Source organism: Xiphias gladius, chromosome 8 (genome assembly GCF_016859285.1).
Source record: "Xiphias gladius isolate SHS-SW01 ecotype Sanya breed wild chromosome 8, ASM1685928v1, whole genome shotgun sequence".
In the NCBI taxonomy this organism is placed as follows: Eukaryota; Metazoa; Chordata; class Actinopteri; order Istiophoriformes; family Xiphiidae; genus Xiphias; species Xiphias gladius.
In genome coordinates this window covers 28181547-28199209 of record NC_053407.1, presented here as the reverse complement: position 1 = coordinate 28199209, position 17663 = coordinate 28181547, and the positions used below count along the sequence as shown (strand labels likewise).

The 17663-nt window shown below is 41.5% G+C and overlaps 1 protein-coding gene across 1 annotated transcript in view; it reads right to left on the bottom strand.

Annotated features, from left to right (window-relative positions):
* LOC120792915 (chemokine-like protein TAFA-5) overlaps positions 1-17663 on the bottom strand; it is a 45726-nt gene that overhangs the window by 14772 nt on the left and 13291 nt on the right. Inside the window, exons 2-3 of the mRNA XM_040132314.1 lie at positions 16281-16430; positions 2743-2870 (exon numbers count right to left, since the gene is read on the bottom strand). Coding sequence (XP_039988248.1) covers positions 2743-2870; positions 16281-16430 — 278 coding nt within the window. The remainder of the gene's footprint in view (positions 1-2742; positions 2871-16280; positions 16431-17663) is intronic.

The following is a 17663-nucleotide window of genomic DNA, read 5'->3' as shown; positions in this document are numbered from 1 at the left end:
TTGGGTTGAAGTAAACAGAACCGATTGGGACTAAGTTCTTTGTCTCAAGCGACACTATGAAAGATGATCGTAAGACTCTGTCAGTTGAGAGACTCTGATAAGGTTGGTTTGTCTCTTATATTGTAACTTACAACAACAATATGTTTCATTTTAACCCCATCAGTGTCATGTGTCCTAAAAATGCTCAGAAAAATTCTCAAACATGAAAAGTTTGAACATGCACAGCTCCACTACGACTGAGCGAACTCAATTTGCCGACGAAGACTGTGTGATACACTTGAAAGCTCCAGAAAATGCTAGTAAATGGAAAACTGTTCTGTCAACTGCTGTTTCCAGGGTCAAAGATCCACGTTCAAGCTCGGTTGAAATGTAAAAAGGTTTGTTGGATCTTTGTCTCTAACGACCACAGCAAAGTTTACAGGTTAGTGCTGATGTCTGGTTTTATCCCGTTTTCATCAGAGTGCAGGTGAACAGGACGCTGCTGCAGAAACACGGAACAGAACCACGAACTGGAAACCACCACCACCGAGGCTATCTGAAGGTTTTAAACAGACAGTAACGAAAGCCAATGGGACAGCGGATAACCAGCCTCATCAGAGAGAGGATAAGACAGAGAAGTGAAAGACGACGAACAGCTGTGTTTTAAAAATCAACAAATTTTGAATGAGGTTTGATTGATGTGATGATATCTGCTGCATGAAGAGGCTTTTTGAAACAACTGCTGTTAATCAGCTGCTTTGAAGGGTGACAGATGGAGGAGAGCGTGCTCATGGGTGGCAATTATTCAATCTGCACACACACACACACAGACACACACACACACACACAGACACAGAAACACATACACACAGGCTGTGATTATCATAAGAGCCGGCAGTGTCCCCGTTAGAAGATGTTATTATGTTATGAGAAGCTGATGTTACAAATACGTCTCTGATTGAAACTAATGGAACAGAGGGAAGGAAGGAAGGAAGGAAGGAAGGAAGGAAGGAAGGAGAGGGCACTAAGTCTGGCTTTAGTTTTTATAACATTTTCCGTCCTTTTAATAACATTTCTGACTGTGTGTGGTCTATAGGAACCAACTGGCAGCAGGAGTGTGTGTCTTAAGAGTCATTATGCAGAGAAAAGAACACATTTATGTCTGTGGCAGTGATGTGGAAAAGTGGATGATAAAAATAAGTCTTACAGATCCAACAGTATTTATCTGCACACCTTCCTTCTTCACAATGACCCCTCACCGATTTCACACTTTCACACGTTATCATACTAATAATATTTAGTACTTAACATTATATGTGTGTACTTACTTAATATTATCGGTCTGTTTCTTCCTATTGTAACTCTAATACTGGTCTTTCTACTCTGTAGAGATGACATATATTAGAGAGGGATCTTTCTGCTGTTGCTCTTCCTGACGTTTCTCCTTTTTTCTCCTTTTAAAGTGGCTATAATTTATATTTTTATTATAACAGTGTATCAAAGGACAGTGTGAATGATGTATCTCGTAGTGATGAACCTACAGAGAATTATCTGCTGAATCTGCGGCTCCTCTCAGCTTTACGGAGCTTTATAGCGAGTCTCAGCTGATTGTTTATCTGCCCGACCCAAATCTTTACTGCTCTGCAGGCGGGCAGATGTTTTCAGAGAAAGAGCTGTAAAAAAAAAAAAAAGCTACTGTCCAATACCTGCTCATCAGCAAAACAGCAGACAGACGCAGTCAGAGACCAGCTGGTGAACATAGTGGAAGGTTTAGCAGCTGAAGAGCCTGATACTTCCCTCAGAAGTTGGTGGAGACCAAAAATAGAGCAAAAAGGGAGGGAGTACTGGACTTAGATTCATCAGGTTGGACACAAACACCACTCCAGATGAATGATCATGTTGCTCTGTAAATCCTGGATGCGAAAATAAGCAGCTGTGCGCTAACAGGTCCACCATATCAACTTAAAAGTTGACGATATGTCAATGTTGTGTTCACAGGTTGTTTCCACGGCCACTGTCTGTTTTTGCAGGTTTAAGCATTTTTAGAGGTCTAAGCCCTAACAGTGTTGAGGCCCAATTGTTTTTGCTCAGAATTTCATCGTTATCATTACATTTTCTGACAGATTTCAGCTGGAAGTGGCTCTACAACCCAAACTGTCCAAGGTTTATTTAGTCCAAGGTAGTGGAACTTAAAAAGCAGGTACCGGACGAGGAGAATGACAGAACTGGCCAATGACAAATAAATGAACCATGTCAACGACAAACCATTGTAGAGTCAACAAATAAGACCAAATGTGCTCCAAAATTCAACTGTTGATGGGACTGTAACCTGTTATCTCGGGACTACATTGTTCAGGTGTCATGGTATGCCTACTGTTTCTTACAGTATTGTCATATAAAATTTAGTACAAATACGACAATGGGTGATGTTACAGCAACACAATTTTGCTATTAGCTCACCAGTAGATTGTTTAAATGTCACCAAATTTGGCATCAGCCATATTCTGATAAAACTCACAATGGGTGTCTTTTTCTTTGAATTTAAATACATAATATTACTGAGTTTTCCATAGACTCACGTTGCCATCTTGTGTCCTTTCAGATATACATATTGTGGTGCGCAGGTTACGCCGCTATATGTGGTTCTACCTTAAACTTTCCAGCGGTGCCAGGATGTTGGGGTGAGACAGGACACAATGAGGTACAAACCACTGGAATTTCATTCACATGACAAACACATGCGAGTAAGTCAGGTTCGCTCACCGTGGTGGTCTTGACTCGGCCTCCTGGTTGCGTGCAGGTCCAGCCCGACTGATTGACCAGGAGGTCACAACCTTCATCGTCCAAGCAAGGACTCATCTCACACCACTGTCGACTCCTGACGATACGAACTGAGGAGGAGGAGGAGGAGGAGGAGGGACAGGGAGAAAGGACAGTTGAGTTTATTTGTTTCATTTTCATTTCGAGTTTGATGTGTTATTTGATCTGTATTCGTCCCTCAATGACTCACTGCATAGCGATCCAGTTCCTCCTGAGTGTCCTCAAACTTTCAATTTATCATAAAATAATAGAATTTATTATCCTTAATGTTACTGTTTTTAGATTGTAAACAATGTAGAAGAAATTAAAAAAAAAAAAAAAACACTTCTCAGATAAATGACTTTAATTAAAACTCCTCTGTACAGCCTGAAATGATACTCTGTGATTGTGTTGAGCGTATAATTAGCCCATTATTTTCTCACGTTGCCGGTATACTTAATGTATTTTCATGCATGTTCTTTCTCCTTCAACGTACACGTGAGTCTTGTTTTAAGGTAGAATTTAAAAAAAAAAAAAACATCATCTCCTCCTCACGTCAGTTATGGTTCTTGTATGCTTGTAAACGTGTACAGCTAGACACGGCGTGTCATGTTAATTAACGTAGGTGACGACACCGAGGGAACATGAGATGGAACAAGAAAAGGAAAGGAGTGGAATGACAGTATCACAGCATCACATATTGTTGAAGGGTCACTGTTTGGAAAAAGAAAGATTTCAAGAATAAAGACATGATATTTTTAGAAAAAGGCTGTAATGTTATGACAAGAAGTCATAGTATCACAACTGTTTTTTCTTATAAAATTCAGATTGTTACATTGCTATATTCTGATAGTAATCTCAAAATGATACGACTTCTTTCTTGTAATATTGTTTATATGAAAAAATGAAATCTTTTTGTTGCAAAATTACATATTAAAATTAAAGTATTACGATTTTTTTCCTTTTAAATTACAATTACTCTTACAACATTGCACATTTTTCTTCAGATTCATCTTTAGTCCAACAACTCAATAACACTTACTCTTAAAGTGTGACTTTATTTAAAAAATATGAAAAATGTTCTTGTAAAACTACATTGTGATCCCGTTATATTATTTTTCTTAAAATCCTGACTTTATTCTCCGTTTATTATTTCATTATAATTAACCCTTTTAATTTATTGTCATACCTTTACAGCTTTTTCTTGAAATTAATTTATTTTTATTTTCTCTAGTGCTGTTTTATTCTCATAATGTGTGACTCTTTTCTCAGAATTCGGACATTTTTCTCTAAATATTACATCTATCCTCAAATTCTCCAAAGGAAAAGGAAAGCAGTGAACTCAAGTGACATCAAAGAACCAAACTAAACTCAGTCCAACATCAGAGAACTGATTCTGTTTGTTGTGCACGCCTCCTCTTCGTCACACACTCAGCTATTTATAAAGAAATAGGACATCCTCACAACTACATTTGCATATTCTGGCTCCCAGATTGGCCCACAGAGGGAAAGGAGGGGGGTGGTGAAGAGGAGGTGGAGGATGGGTGTGTTGTGTTGTGGAGTCTAATGGAATCACGGGTTGAACCACGGGTTGTCAAAGATCAGGATATCCCAATTTTCAGTCCCCGGTATCGGTCAGACTCCCAAAACAACCCTTCAACCTCCACACCACCAGTTTGTAATGCATGCTCTCTGTTATAAGCTTGAAACAGGGTTGGCGAAATGCAGCAACCCCCTAACGTTTCCATTGCGCATAGCTAATCTTCATGTGTAAAATTGCTGGATGTTCCCTTTATGTTAAGGATTCTGGGAAAAAATATAAAAAATCCCCCCAAAAAATCAGCATTACCAACAGTCAGAACTGAGAAGGTCAAAGGTCAGAGAGATAGCGCTGATGTCTCTGCGACTCTGGATCATTAATGTGTGACACAAGAAATTAAAGAATATACTGTCAATGCATTCAGCAGAAGAATATGGAACAAACATCTGTCAGCAATTAACAGTGTGTGCATCTAATTAAATATGGCCACTGGACCCGGAGGGAAAAAACACACAAGGGAGAACAGAAAATGATGTTCCTCATTATGGAGAGGAGAGATACGAGGGGGGAAGCATCAAACAGAACAAACAGATCAAAGAAGTAATTCCTGAAGACAATATACAGTATGCGATTGGTTGGGGTACTAATGCTGGTTGTTAGGATTCCTCTGTCAGTCTTTATATCATTATAATGAGTAACAGTTTAATCATGTGAAAACTCATTGCCCACACTGTACAGCATGTATTAAGGGTTCACTGCTTTATATAACTCACGGTAACTTATAAACTGTACACGTCATAATAATGAACTTGCCGTACAAAAAGTGCAGGGAGAGATACGTGCCAAGCGTTTTTAAAGAATCAGGTCTTTCAAGAATCAGTCATTAAATGGGCACATTGCTGTATCTTTTAGTGTAACATAATGTAACATCACATGACGCAACGCTATGCAGTACAACACAGCGTAATACAAGGCAACGTGACATAATGACGCGTGACATGATGCACCATGACATAACATGACATGACGCAACACAGCGCAACGCAAGGTAACGTAAATGTAACTCAGTGCACTGTGACGTAATGCAAGGAATCATAACATAACACGTCGTGCGGCGTATCATCACATAACAGAGGATGACATGACACAGTGCGGTGCGACGCAACGCAAGCTACTGTGATTTCCTGCAACACATTGTCACGCAGCATAAACAAGGAAACAACGCAAGGTAACATAGTGCGAAGGCCATGCAACGCAAGGCAACGCAAGGTAATGTTATGCAAAACAGCACATTTAATAACGTAATGTAACCCAACACGGCCCACAGAAGCAGAGTAGCATGCCATAACATCATGTAACATAGCAGGACGTTATGTAACACAAGGTACATGTTAGATAATGCAACATGGCGTGACACAATGCAACGCAATATGTCACAACATTACATGATGTACGGTACCGTAGCATAACATAAGGTGGTTCTCAAACTGGAGCTTTTTTTCAGCTTCTGTAGCGGGACATGCCAGAAAATGTTTGACAACCATGATGTAATGTACCGTTTTATCCCATGAAATTACATTACATCAGTGTACGTGATGAATACAATGGTGTTTTGGGTCTTTTTTGTTTGGTTTTTTTACCCAAAGGACTCATAACAGGTATCCTCTTTAGAAATTGGCCACACACTCACACACAGTCTGCCCATTCAGTCAGTCAGTCAGTCAGTCAGTCAGTCAGTCAAAGGGATTTCCCGCTGTTTGGGTGATACTTTACTGATCCAGTTATTCGCATCATTCCAGCCATGCCCTCATTCATGGCAATAAATTACGCTCTGTGAGTCCAGCCTGGGGAAGGAAGAAGAAAATGAAAGTCTGTTCGGGCCTGTAATACATAACCAGGTAATCAGTTCGCCCTATGGAGCAGCAGAGCAGTGGTGGTGAAATTGTGATAGCCCGTTAGCCCCCAATTATCAAACCAATTTCCTATTGAACAAGAGCAGCTCCTTTCAGCCATGATAATTAAATTCTCCCAACGCCTCACACTGCTATCAAGATGGAGAGAGAGACATGCCCCAGAATGAGGAAATACTTCAGATGCTCCTTAATTCATTGTAGGTTACTTTTTAGAATTTTGTTTCGTTCGAGAGTTAAAATTACGAATGGTATAAAGGTTGTGCAAAAGGAATATTCTGCCGTAGGTAAATCTTGTTGTTCTTTGTCTTCTCCAGATTCAGATGAGAAGATGGATATCAGTTTTCTCTCTGTGCGTGTACAGAGATACATGCGCAGTGGTAAATGTTTAGCCTAGCTTGGCACAAAGACTGGGGGCAGTGGAAAACTGCTAGCCTAGCTTAGCATGGGGAGCTGCTAGCCTAGATCCATCTGAAGGAAAAAAACCCAAAAAAAACACCTGGCAATAACAAATGCACCTTTGGTGATCGGTTCACAAGTGGACGGCGCTAAATCCAAGTGTAAGCGACCACCAAGACGCGTTGTGATCCGATCACTTAAAACCACTCACTGAGGTCTCCTGCATTTCCCCGTTTATCTCTTGTAGTGTAAACGCAAACGTGCTCTGATGCGTCACCAACAAGGACCTAACAGGAAAATACGTCATCCATACGAAACGTTGCGGTAGTTTTGGTGACCGCGCGCCGCGCCGACACCCCGAAGAAATGGAGAGGAGAGCTGACATACGTGGTTGGAGTGCAATCGAAACCAGATTGGGGCAGAAGATTCAGCCCAAATAAAACTAGAGGACTCCGATGGTAAACGGGCCACTTACAAGGACAGAAGTGAGGTAGGCAGTAACGAAATCCGAACACATGCGGACAGGTGATGACTTTGGGGACGCATGATAGACCCAGGTGTAAATGGTGATGCCTGTTGAAGCCATGTGTGAACAGGGTCTGAGATAACTTGACCTAGAACCTAGCACTAAGCTAATGTCATATTGAAATCATAACTACGAACAGCCGAGGGGGGGGGGGGACCGTTCGTGTCAGCCTCCGACTTGTAATTCAGAGTCAGAGAATTACTGACATCGTCGATTAACGTCACTTGATGAGAAGAACCACAAATGTTGACAAACTGTTGACAGAATGGCTGCAGATGGTATTTAAATCAAAATAAATTCCAATACGCTGATATTAATCATTATATCTTATATGAATTATAGTATCTGCATCGGGTTTCACTTGGTAACGAACTGCTACAAACACCTAACACAACAAAACTGGAGCTGATCGCACTGGAATAATGCCCTAACACTCCCAAGTCGGAATAACGGGTGTTTTTTTCCTGATCTTCCCATTTTCAGCTTTGGTCTGTATGGAAACATTTCACCCCCTCTTTCCCTGTGGCCCAGCAGTGCAGCACTGAGCCACCTCAGATTCCCCCTGAGACGTGATGAAAGGTTTCAGGGAGCCGAGCGGCAGGAAACATCAGCGCCCAGGTTGTTTCTTTGAGAACAACGTGTAATCGACTGCTGAGGACACGGGCGGAGGCCGACGCCGGCCGCCAGGTTTGTTGAATTGTCTTTTTCCTCCATCGTCCCAGGACGCCCCCGCTGATTGAGCACGCCACACGCTTCTCTCCATAACACCTCCATTACCTCAGTAGTGTCTCACTCTTTTATCAGAAGCCTCAGAGTGTGGCTGTAAATGCCGTTGTTTCCTGATATCAGCTGGAAATGCTCCGACTGAACACAGCTCGGAGAGAACAACAAAACAAAGAGCGAGTCTGATAAGAGCATCCAACCAGTTCCCGAACGACGTCATACTCACATATTAACCACACTGATCAGATCCCCCAAATCCAAGGTCACAATCACAAAATCAGTGAACGTTTTGATATAAATTTTAGATGTATTCACACATATAATTTGAGTTTGCCTTGTCCTGCAGTATCATCTAATGTGAAGTTCATTTCTGGAAGATGAAGCAGGATGAAGGGAGGACGCCATGCCTTTTTTCGGTCTGTCAGTCCGCCACTTCTGTTCATTCTGAAATATCTCAGCGACTATGACCTGGATTTCCGTGAAATTGACATTTTTGGCATTCAGTTAAATTTTTTGACAAAAATTGATTGGATTGCCATGAAATCTGCTACAAGTGCCCACGGTGCCCAGCGGATGAACCCAAATTACTCTGGTGATCACCTGACTCTTCTCCTAAAGCTACCCGCGGGTCAAATTTGATCTCCCACGTGGCTTGGCACAACATTTTGTAGAGATAACTCACGTTTCCCAGAAGATGTAACCTTATGACTTCGACGATCCGTGATCTTCTATGGTACCGTTCGCATTTGTGGTTTTTAGAAAGTGTCCCAGCAACTACTGGATGGATTGCCCTGAAATTTATTTTAGACTTTCATGCTCTCCTCAAGATAAAGTTTAATAACTTGGGTGATCCCTTAAGATTTCATCTAGCGCCATCATGAAGTCGATATTTCACTTCGTCCAAAACTTTGGCTCATGACTAAATAACTGCAAAAAACGAGTGATATTTCCATCAACCCCAGCTGTACTTTGTGTTTAGTGCTAATTAGCAAATGTTAGCATGCTGACACACTAAACGAAGACGACGAGGGTGATAAAGATCAGTGGCGTGCCACCAGGACGATCAAGGCAAGCAGTGCTTGACCAGTTAAGGCTAAAAATAGACATCAATTAGAACGATACCAACGAAAGGAAGCGATATCTCTCCCTACATCTCAAAACAGACTTCTGTCCCATCGAGGATCTGATATTGGCCGTTTGCATACATCTTCGAATTTAGTGCCCTCTTGCGGCCGCAGTTGGCTATTGTCTCTGGAAGCTAGGCTGACTACCAGCCGTTTGCCTATGTCATTCCTGTTATTGTCATGGGGGTGGCCGTGTCCCGTTGACAAAGGCTGGGGCTGATAATCCTGGGATCTTTGATGGTGACTAGCTTGTCAAGCTGCCCCTGATTCAGCTTCCACCGTTCTGAGATCAGTTATGATATTGAACGCATTGACATACACATGCACAGATTCGTGTGGAAACTGCACTCGTGCATTAGAAAATTACTTCAACAATCTTTTCTTCCAAAACGTTTAGTGGTGGCAGTAGCAAGTAAACGAGCAACTTACACTGTGATTTATCATCTATAACGTTTGGGTTCATTCTTTTATTTAACAAAGAACCCGCATATAGTTACTGGCTTTTTTCTTACTCTTTGTCTGCTTTTTTGCCATTTCTTTGTGCTTCTATTTGTGTGTGTTTGTTTTCTTGTTTTTTTCTCCTTTCTCCTAAATCATGAAAAAAAAAAAGATGTTCTTGTTAAAAAATTATTATATAGTAACAGTTAAATGACTAATGTTATGTTTCGAATATTTCTGGTCCATGTTGGAAAGAGGTGTTCTCATGTTATCATGTTAACATATTATCCCCCACTGGAATCAGTGTTCTCCTTACAAAAAAAGCAACATGTGAAAATCATAATAATTGATTGCATTTCATGTGCGAAATGTCTGAAAATTGCATGTGCCTACATATGAATTTATTTCAAGTAAAATGGAGTTTAACACGGGATGCATTCACAGGTGCTCTATTTTTTTGTAATAATCCGTAAAAAAAAATCTAAAAATCTCATAGCTGGCCTTGAGTTTCTACAGATTTTAATTTTTTGGTTTGCATGGAAACATTTTCACCACCTCTTTCCCTGTGGCCCAGCAGTGCAGCAGTGCACATTCCCCCTGAGACCTGATGAAAGGTCTGTACTAGGATTTAATCCTGTCATCAATATACAACTCTCTATTTCTGATGGTAAGAAAGGCCTGATCAAGGTGTTTTCAGGTGTTCAAAACAGAAAACAGAAACAGAAAACGGAATTTCACATTAACAAACAGTGGGCAAAGGAGGTGCGGTGGATTCATCTCAGGTAGCAGTGGACACCGTAACACCTGCGAGCGCTGCGTCACCAAGCTGATTAATGAACGACCGCAACGTTGATCCGTCCGCCACCGCTCAACGCAGTTCATTTATCCAAAGAGAGGGGAGAACAGTTCATAATCGCTTCATTCATCAAAGACGGCGTCCAGAAGGAGGGATGCTGCTTTGTCCCCAGAGGACGAGATGAATGCAGAGGAGAGAGAGGAATGAAAAGGGATGAGGCAAAGAACAAACAAATGGAAGAAAGGAAAAAATCAAAATGCCGCTACGGTCTGAACAAGGAGTGGAGACAGAAACCATTATTCCTCTGTTAAAGGTCAGAAAGGTTTGATGAGCCAAAGAGCGGAAAAGAAAATCATCCTTTTTAAAAAAAATATTTATCTTTCCTTTTGTTTCCTTTCTTCATTTTTTCTTTCTTCTTCTTCTTCTTTCTTTTTTCCTCCCCTCCTATTTATCGGCTTTTCATTTATCTTTGCCTTCGTTTTTACTTTTTTCCTTCTATACACGACCTTTTCTTAGGCCATGTTTTACTTTATTTTCTGCAGAAGTGCACTGCATTTAACTGTGAATAAAAAAGGAGATGTTTTCGCTTAACTGTGACCTAGACTCTCATGATTACGATAAAAAAGTGATAGAACTACCAAATTAAGCTTTCATAGGTTCTCAATTACAAGATACAGAGTTTTAAATTTATGATACAGGTATCAGAGATACGCATCCCATTACCACAGATGTCTCATAATTAGAAGACAAACATCTATAAAAGATAAAAACCTCATAAATATGATCTTTATCTGGTAATTACACGATAATTTTCTCATAATTTTGAGACACACTTCTTGTAATTCAAAAAAAGTTTGATCAGTTATTACACAGATTCTAGGATCACAAAATAAAACTTTGTAATTATGAGAAATTGTTTTCATCTGGATCTCTTCATTATGAGACATGGAAGTCATAACTACAAGAAATTTCTTTGGGGAATAAAATTTGCTTCTGTAATTTTTGTCCTTTTCCTTTTTGTCCGTGATTTCTTTTCCTTTCTTCACGTCTCTCAGACTCCGGGAATCACTCTGAACAGCTGACAGTAGAGTCCTTGAATGCAGCGCCTCCCTGCCCTTTTCAGTTCATCTCCACTTGATGAGAAATAAAATGGTCTCATCTGTTTGTTTCGCCCCACAGGCTCCGAGCCCCGTGGCCTTTTTTATTCAACGCTTTCGGTCTGATACCGTTGCTGTCCGGGATAAAACAGTAGCAGATACGAATTTCTTCATTTTACTCTGCAAAGCAGAGGAGGTGGGTAAGAAACAACTGCAGTCATTTTTCAGGATTCAGATGAGTCCTCTGATTGTTTTTTTAATGATTTATGTGAACAGCAGTTGCCTCAGAGCCTGACGAAGTCTTCACGAAATCAAATTTAGAGACACTGACTCACATTTTAAACCAGAGTTAAGGGGACCTTTCTGTCACGATGAAGTTCCTGTATCTGTAATCCTGTTAGTTCTCTCTGGTTTCCTCTGGACAATGATTCCTCACAGTACAACCTCTGCTCCTCGTGGGATTATCCCATTCAGAGCGGGTCCTCCGCACAAACCGGGACTCGGACCGACGTTAGGTATTCAGGCCGGAGATCTGCGATGCAGGAGGGGACTGCAGTCTGGTTCGGCGGTCGGCGCGCTGCTGGTGGATTTCAGCAGCAGAGCAACAAAAGGCGGAGCGAGCCACCGCCTCAGATACAAACTGACATAAATACCAACGTGCGGCTCTCAGAAGCAGAGTAAAGGTCACTGAGATGCAGACGGAGCTGCTGCTGAGGTCTGAGTTTGAAAAATAAATGAAAAGCTGGTTCGTCTCATTTCAATTGTTGTTAAAATCAGAACTTTATTTACTACAAATAAAATCCCTGTGTCCACTTGATGTACACAGTGAAAAATGTAGACATATAGACTGTACGTACCTGCAAAATATAACTAAATTGAGTTTAATAAAGTAAAAATAGAAGAAATGAAATACAGGGCGGTGCCAAGTACTAATCACGTGCACTGCATTGATGGTAGTGCCTCACTAGTTTTCATTATTTTTATTATTTTTTTTTATCTATAGTAACATTTAGGAGTAAAATTTTACAAACAAAATACAAACGTTTATAACGTGTGTGTGTGTGTATATATATATATATATATATGTATATACACACACACACACACATATATACTGTATATATATACATATCTGTATGCATTGTTATAGATTAAACTACCCAAAATAGTTTTAAAGCTGGTAAAATTAGCTTCATCTCGACCAACTACAACCTTAAAGTACGGCTTTCGTGTCAATGCTACAATAATTGTAGCGCTGCAACGATTAGTCAATTCATCGATTAGTCGATTGACAGAAAAATATTTGGCAATTATTTGGAAAACTGACTCACCGTTGAAGTCATTTTTCCAAGCGAAAGTGCCAAACATTCCCTGGTTCCAGTCTGTAATTTGGGAGGATTTCGTGCTTTTCTCTGTTATATCGTCGTAAACTGAACGTCTTTGGGTTTCGGACCGTTGGTCGGACCAAACAAAACGGAAGGTGTCAACCTGGGCTTACGGAGTACGAAAACAATTGTAAGCTGCAGCCCTAAATAATTCTAAATAGTAATATAACACTGACATGGACCATTCTGCATAATGAGTACTTTCATTTTTGATATTTTAACTATATTTTCTTGCTAAAACTTGCACAAACTTTTTTTGTAATTGACTATTTTGTAATAGTGGTACTGCTCCCTTTATATGATCTGAATAGTTCTTCCACCACTGTTTACGGGTCCCATGGTTTGGGTGGAGTTGGAGTTTTTTTATTTACTTCGGCTTGGAGACTCTCTTGTTTTCTTTACTTTTTTTTTTTTTTTCCTTGTCTTCTGGTTTTTTGTTTTTTTGTTTTTTTGGCTCCAAAAGTTTCCCCCGGGTTGAGTAAAGTTTTTCCTCCCTGAAACATTCAAGAGACTTGAGACTTTGTGTTACCTGAGATTGCAAAAGAAAACACAAACAGACATAAATACCAAACGCTCCGTAAAGGTCACAGAGAGACACAGACGAAGGCTTACGTTTGCTCTGCATATCTTATAAAATATAACATTTTCCGCATGACATTTACAGCGATTTGTCATTCGCATCTAACATTTGTATTAGCACTCTCCAGTGTAAGTTACACTATATTTTATATTATAAAGCATACGCCGAATATCCTGTATGGCCGGAGTGCTCAGGTGTCCACATGCTTTTGGCTGTCTGGCGTACCTCAACGTTCAGAGGTTACTAGTTGTTTTTTGCTTTCTAAAATTAAAAAAATTTAAAAAAAAAAACTGATTAAAGGAGGTGATGTACGCAGAACATGTAGTTCTACAATTAAAAAAAAGTGTTTTGTTTCCCTTCTCAGCTCTTTGAGAGGTAAAGATAAAGTTACGTTTTACTCAGTCAGTCAACCAGCTCCAGAGTTTATTGTCTGACATGTTCTGTCTAGTGAAGAGGTCACTGAGGGTTTAAGAGGGTTTGATTTTCAGTTTTGAGGAGACATTCGAGGAGTAGAAAACAGGAAGCTGCTGATGAGTCTCTGAGCTCGGAAAACAGGGCACAGCAATCAGCGCCGTTCTCCCGCCAAGCCCGCTGTTGAAAATATCCTCCCAAAGCAGCTCAGACTTCAACCTGAATGTAAATTCTTTTATTACCATATGGTATTTGTCTTTTTTAACCGCCAGAGTCCAGCATGTACAGGTCAATAAGGTCAGTAACACAAACACCAACCTGACGGTATGCTGACATAAGCTAGCAAGCTCATGTTCATTTTGTTCATCTATTATACACAAATCTGTTCTGTTTTCTGTGTTTTTTTTACTGTTTCATACTGACAGACCTAAACAATTTGTCAGCTAGAGAGCAAATGCTACCTTGGTGACTCATTAACTTTTTTTTTTTTAATCAAGCAGCTAACATTTTGGCCGATCTTAGCGGAGCGGCTGGAGGCAGGGGAACACTGCTAGCCTAGCTCCGTCCATAGGAAAAAAGCAAGTTTTATTGTTTTAATCGACAACGAGCACAACTTTGTAAGATCCCTGTGGGACTGCAGAGAATTATAGTCACAACATAATCGGCAGTTGTTAGCCGGAGGGCACACTTTGTCCATCGACATGTTGCTGGTTACATGCAAATTACCGGTGTATTAAAGGAACTCTCCGAGTTTTTGAGAGATTGGTCGTGGATGTGTTTAGCTTAGCTCGGGCATGACTGGGAGCGGACTGGAAATAGCTGACCTAGCTCCATCCGAGAAGAAAAATAACTCCACTTCCCACCGAAAGATGCGTTTACCTGATTTATGTTTTCACCAGGCAGGCTAGACACCAATCCATCCGTGTCAAGCTGGGTTAGGTTGGCAGCAGAGTTGGGACAGAGCTCAAAGCTGTTCAGTGAACAAGACGAAGTTTTGATGCTGATTTGGTGAAAATATTTTGGTTAAACCCTCCGGATCAAAAAACGCTAAATGAGAAAAATATCAGAAGTTCTATTCAACCGAAGCTGCTGAGGAGAAAGCAGCGGGGAGAGACTGCAGAGGATCTGTAACTCAGCTAAACAACTGTTCACAGCCTCTGACAATCACCAGGGAGAGCCTGTGAATCCTTGCGGAGTAGACCAAGTCCCTCCAGCTGTTGTCATCGTCTCCAGATGGCAGAAACAGAAACAGAAAGACAAGGAGAAAGGGGGAGACAGCCGGTGATGAAACGCAGTGAAACGCTGGGCCGTTCCCATCTGGGCTGTGACTTTCTCAACCTCACAGTCCAGACGAAGAGACACGGAGGAAATGTTTGGTTCCTACAGGAACTACAAGTGAGCCACAAGCTGTGAACTGACCTTCGGTCTCAGAAAAAAAATTGTGCCTACATTTGAATATTTTCTCTGACATGTTAGTGCACTTTGAAATACCAATCGCTTAAAAACCCTCAACGCCTTCATAAGGCAGGAATTGTCACAACAAAAATCAAGACAACTGCGCCCCCAGACCTCCATCTCCCAAAGCCTTAGTAAAGAGAAAAGCAATATTTATGGTTCTACATTAAATAGTTAATATAAATAATTTTTTTTAAAAGAATTTCTTTTTCTTTGTCTTACTTTTACTTGGTAGACGATTACGCTGTGAGTTTTGGAAACCGCAGTTCCCGTAATGCTTGGGTGGATTCTGCGATGGGTTCTGTTGTTTTAGCCTTTATTTATTTCATTTTTTTGATACCATCAACACTCTGCTTAATGAGCTGTTAGCATTTCCTGTTTGCAATGTGCAAACTATCACTGCATGACTCCGACACTCAAGAAAACTTCTGGAGTTATAATGGGTGCACTTTTTCTGACTTCTGACCAGATTTATGAATGTTTCTAACGGAGTTATGACTCCGAGAAGGAGCACAATTTTTGACACAGACCGTTTCTCGCAATCGGGTGCCAAGGGTTTTTAATGTGTCTTAGTTGTCTCCGATAGCTTTGTGTTACAGCCTCTGCAGCAGCTCCAACTGCTGATCGTGTTGATAATCGGGCCAAATCAGAGGGCCGACCGACCATAACTAACTTCCGTTAATTTTGCACCTGTCGCCTCTCATTTCACGCAGTATTTTTGCCTCCCATCTCTCCCTCCACAGCCCCGTTTCAACTCTCCTGTGGCCCCCTGGAAAGGCGCACCTCACAGTTTGAGCACCCCCTGACCTAAGGAAGGCATCCAAACGGTCTTTGTGAACATTGTCAAGACTCAAAAACCGCAGAACAACTGCTTGTTTACTGCAAGAAATACACTGTATAAAGTGAGACAGGAGAGACGACACATGACAATAGCATCCTGGACGCAACACTACAGAGACCATCTGCGGTAAAACTCATTCATCTTCTCACCTGCCTCACTGAAATCAAATTCTGCATGTCCCAAATATTCCTAAATTTCCAGAGACAAATTTGAGATCATACTCCGGTCAAAATCTAGGACCGGCTGTTTTCCTGAGTGTCCCCGAAAATCGTCTCACCGTCAACGCAGGCTGGTCTGGCTCGTGTCGTCCCGGCGATCTGTCCCTTCCTGCAGGCGCAGCGGGCCGTCTGTCGGGCGATGGTCCTCCTCGGCTGGCTGCTGTCCCGGTCCAGAGTGACGATCTCACAGGTCCCCGCCGCCAGCTGCCCTGAGGGACACAAGGAAGTAAAATCGTGTAACTATAATAGGTTCAAACTGTTTTCATTTTGATGACAGAGATTTGCATTCGCTCACAAAACCCAATTTTTCCCTTTACTGCTGTCTTTGGTTCCTGTTTAACACATTCTGCAATGGCCTCAGTTTGAGAGTGAGCAGACACTTACGGCACTTCTGATCTCGCAGCTGTTTGGTTGGCAAGGTGGTGCCAAACTTAGGCGCTCTGTAAGACTGCATGAAACCCCAGAATGGTCAGAACCTACGGCACCAGTAACGTTAAATAAAGTAACGGAGGCGTAGCTCACCGTTGAATCTCTTTGACTGCTTTGACAGCATGTCCGTCTCTCTATGTATCTCCACTGGACGAGGTTACTATTCTCCTGATGTGGTATGATTTCCTTGTGGGAAATCGGAAGCCTCCAAGCACCCACGTGACCGTCGCCTGTGTGTCGATGGGTCTGAAGGAAAGCCCAAACCCTCCGGGACCTCTACAGCGTCACCGAGAACATCTGAAACCTCTTCAGAGAGCCAACACGTTTTCGAGCAACGATAAAATCACCTCTGTGACCTTTTCAAGGAGCCATGCAGGTGAATTATTCATCCTCACGATAATTAATATATATCTTCATTGTGATCATTTTGTTACCGAAATCAGTTTTCCCCAGGTAAGAAGAAAATAGCTAAGCTGCAACTTCAAAGGCATTTTCTGTTGTTACTGTTCATTCATAATGTATAAAGAATGAGAGGTGCAGATTAAGTTCGTGATTAAAGATGCAAGTAAGGAAAAAAAACTGTTTAAATAATGGAAGATAGACATGCGGCTGTATTTGTGACATTTTTATAAACTAAACACAAAAGAAACAACAATTAAAATCTTCACTGAGTTCAGCTGAGGCAGAGACTGATGGAGGGACGAATGTTGGGTGAATCAGAAGGGACAGATTAAAGCCTTGGGAGTACGGAGGGGGGGGTGTATTTGGTTGCCGTGGTGACGGCAGAAGCCCCCCCTGCATGCTGATGAAGTGTCATCAATAGGGCCATGGACCGTCCCCTCAACAACCAGGACCTCAGAGTAGAGAAAAGAGAGGGATCAGTTCATAGAGGTGGGGGTCAGTGAGGTCAGAGACACGGTCGACATCATCAGCAACAGCGGCGGCAGGTGACTAAGGACGAGTCCGCTCTAAGACGGACACACTGCTCCAACGGTTCGGCGTCGTCTCTGACC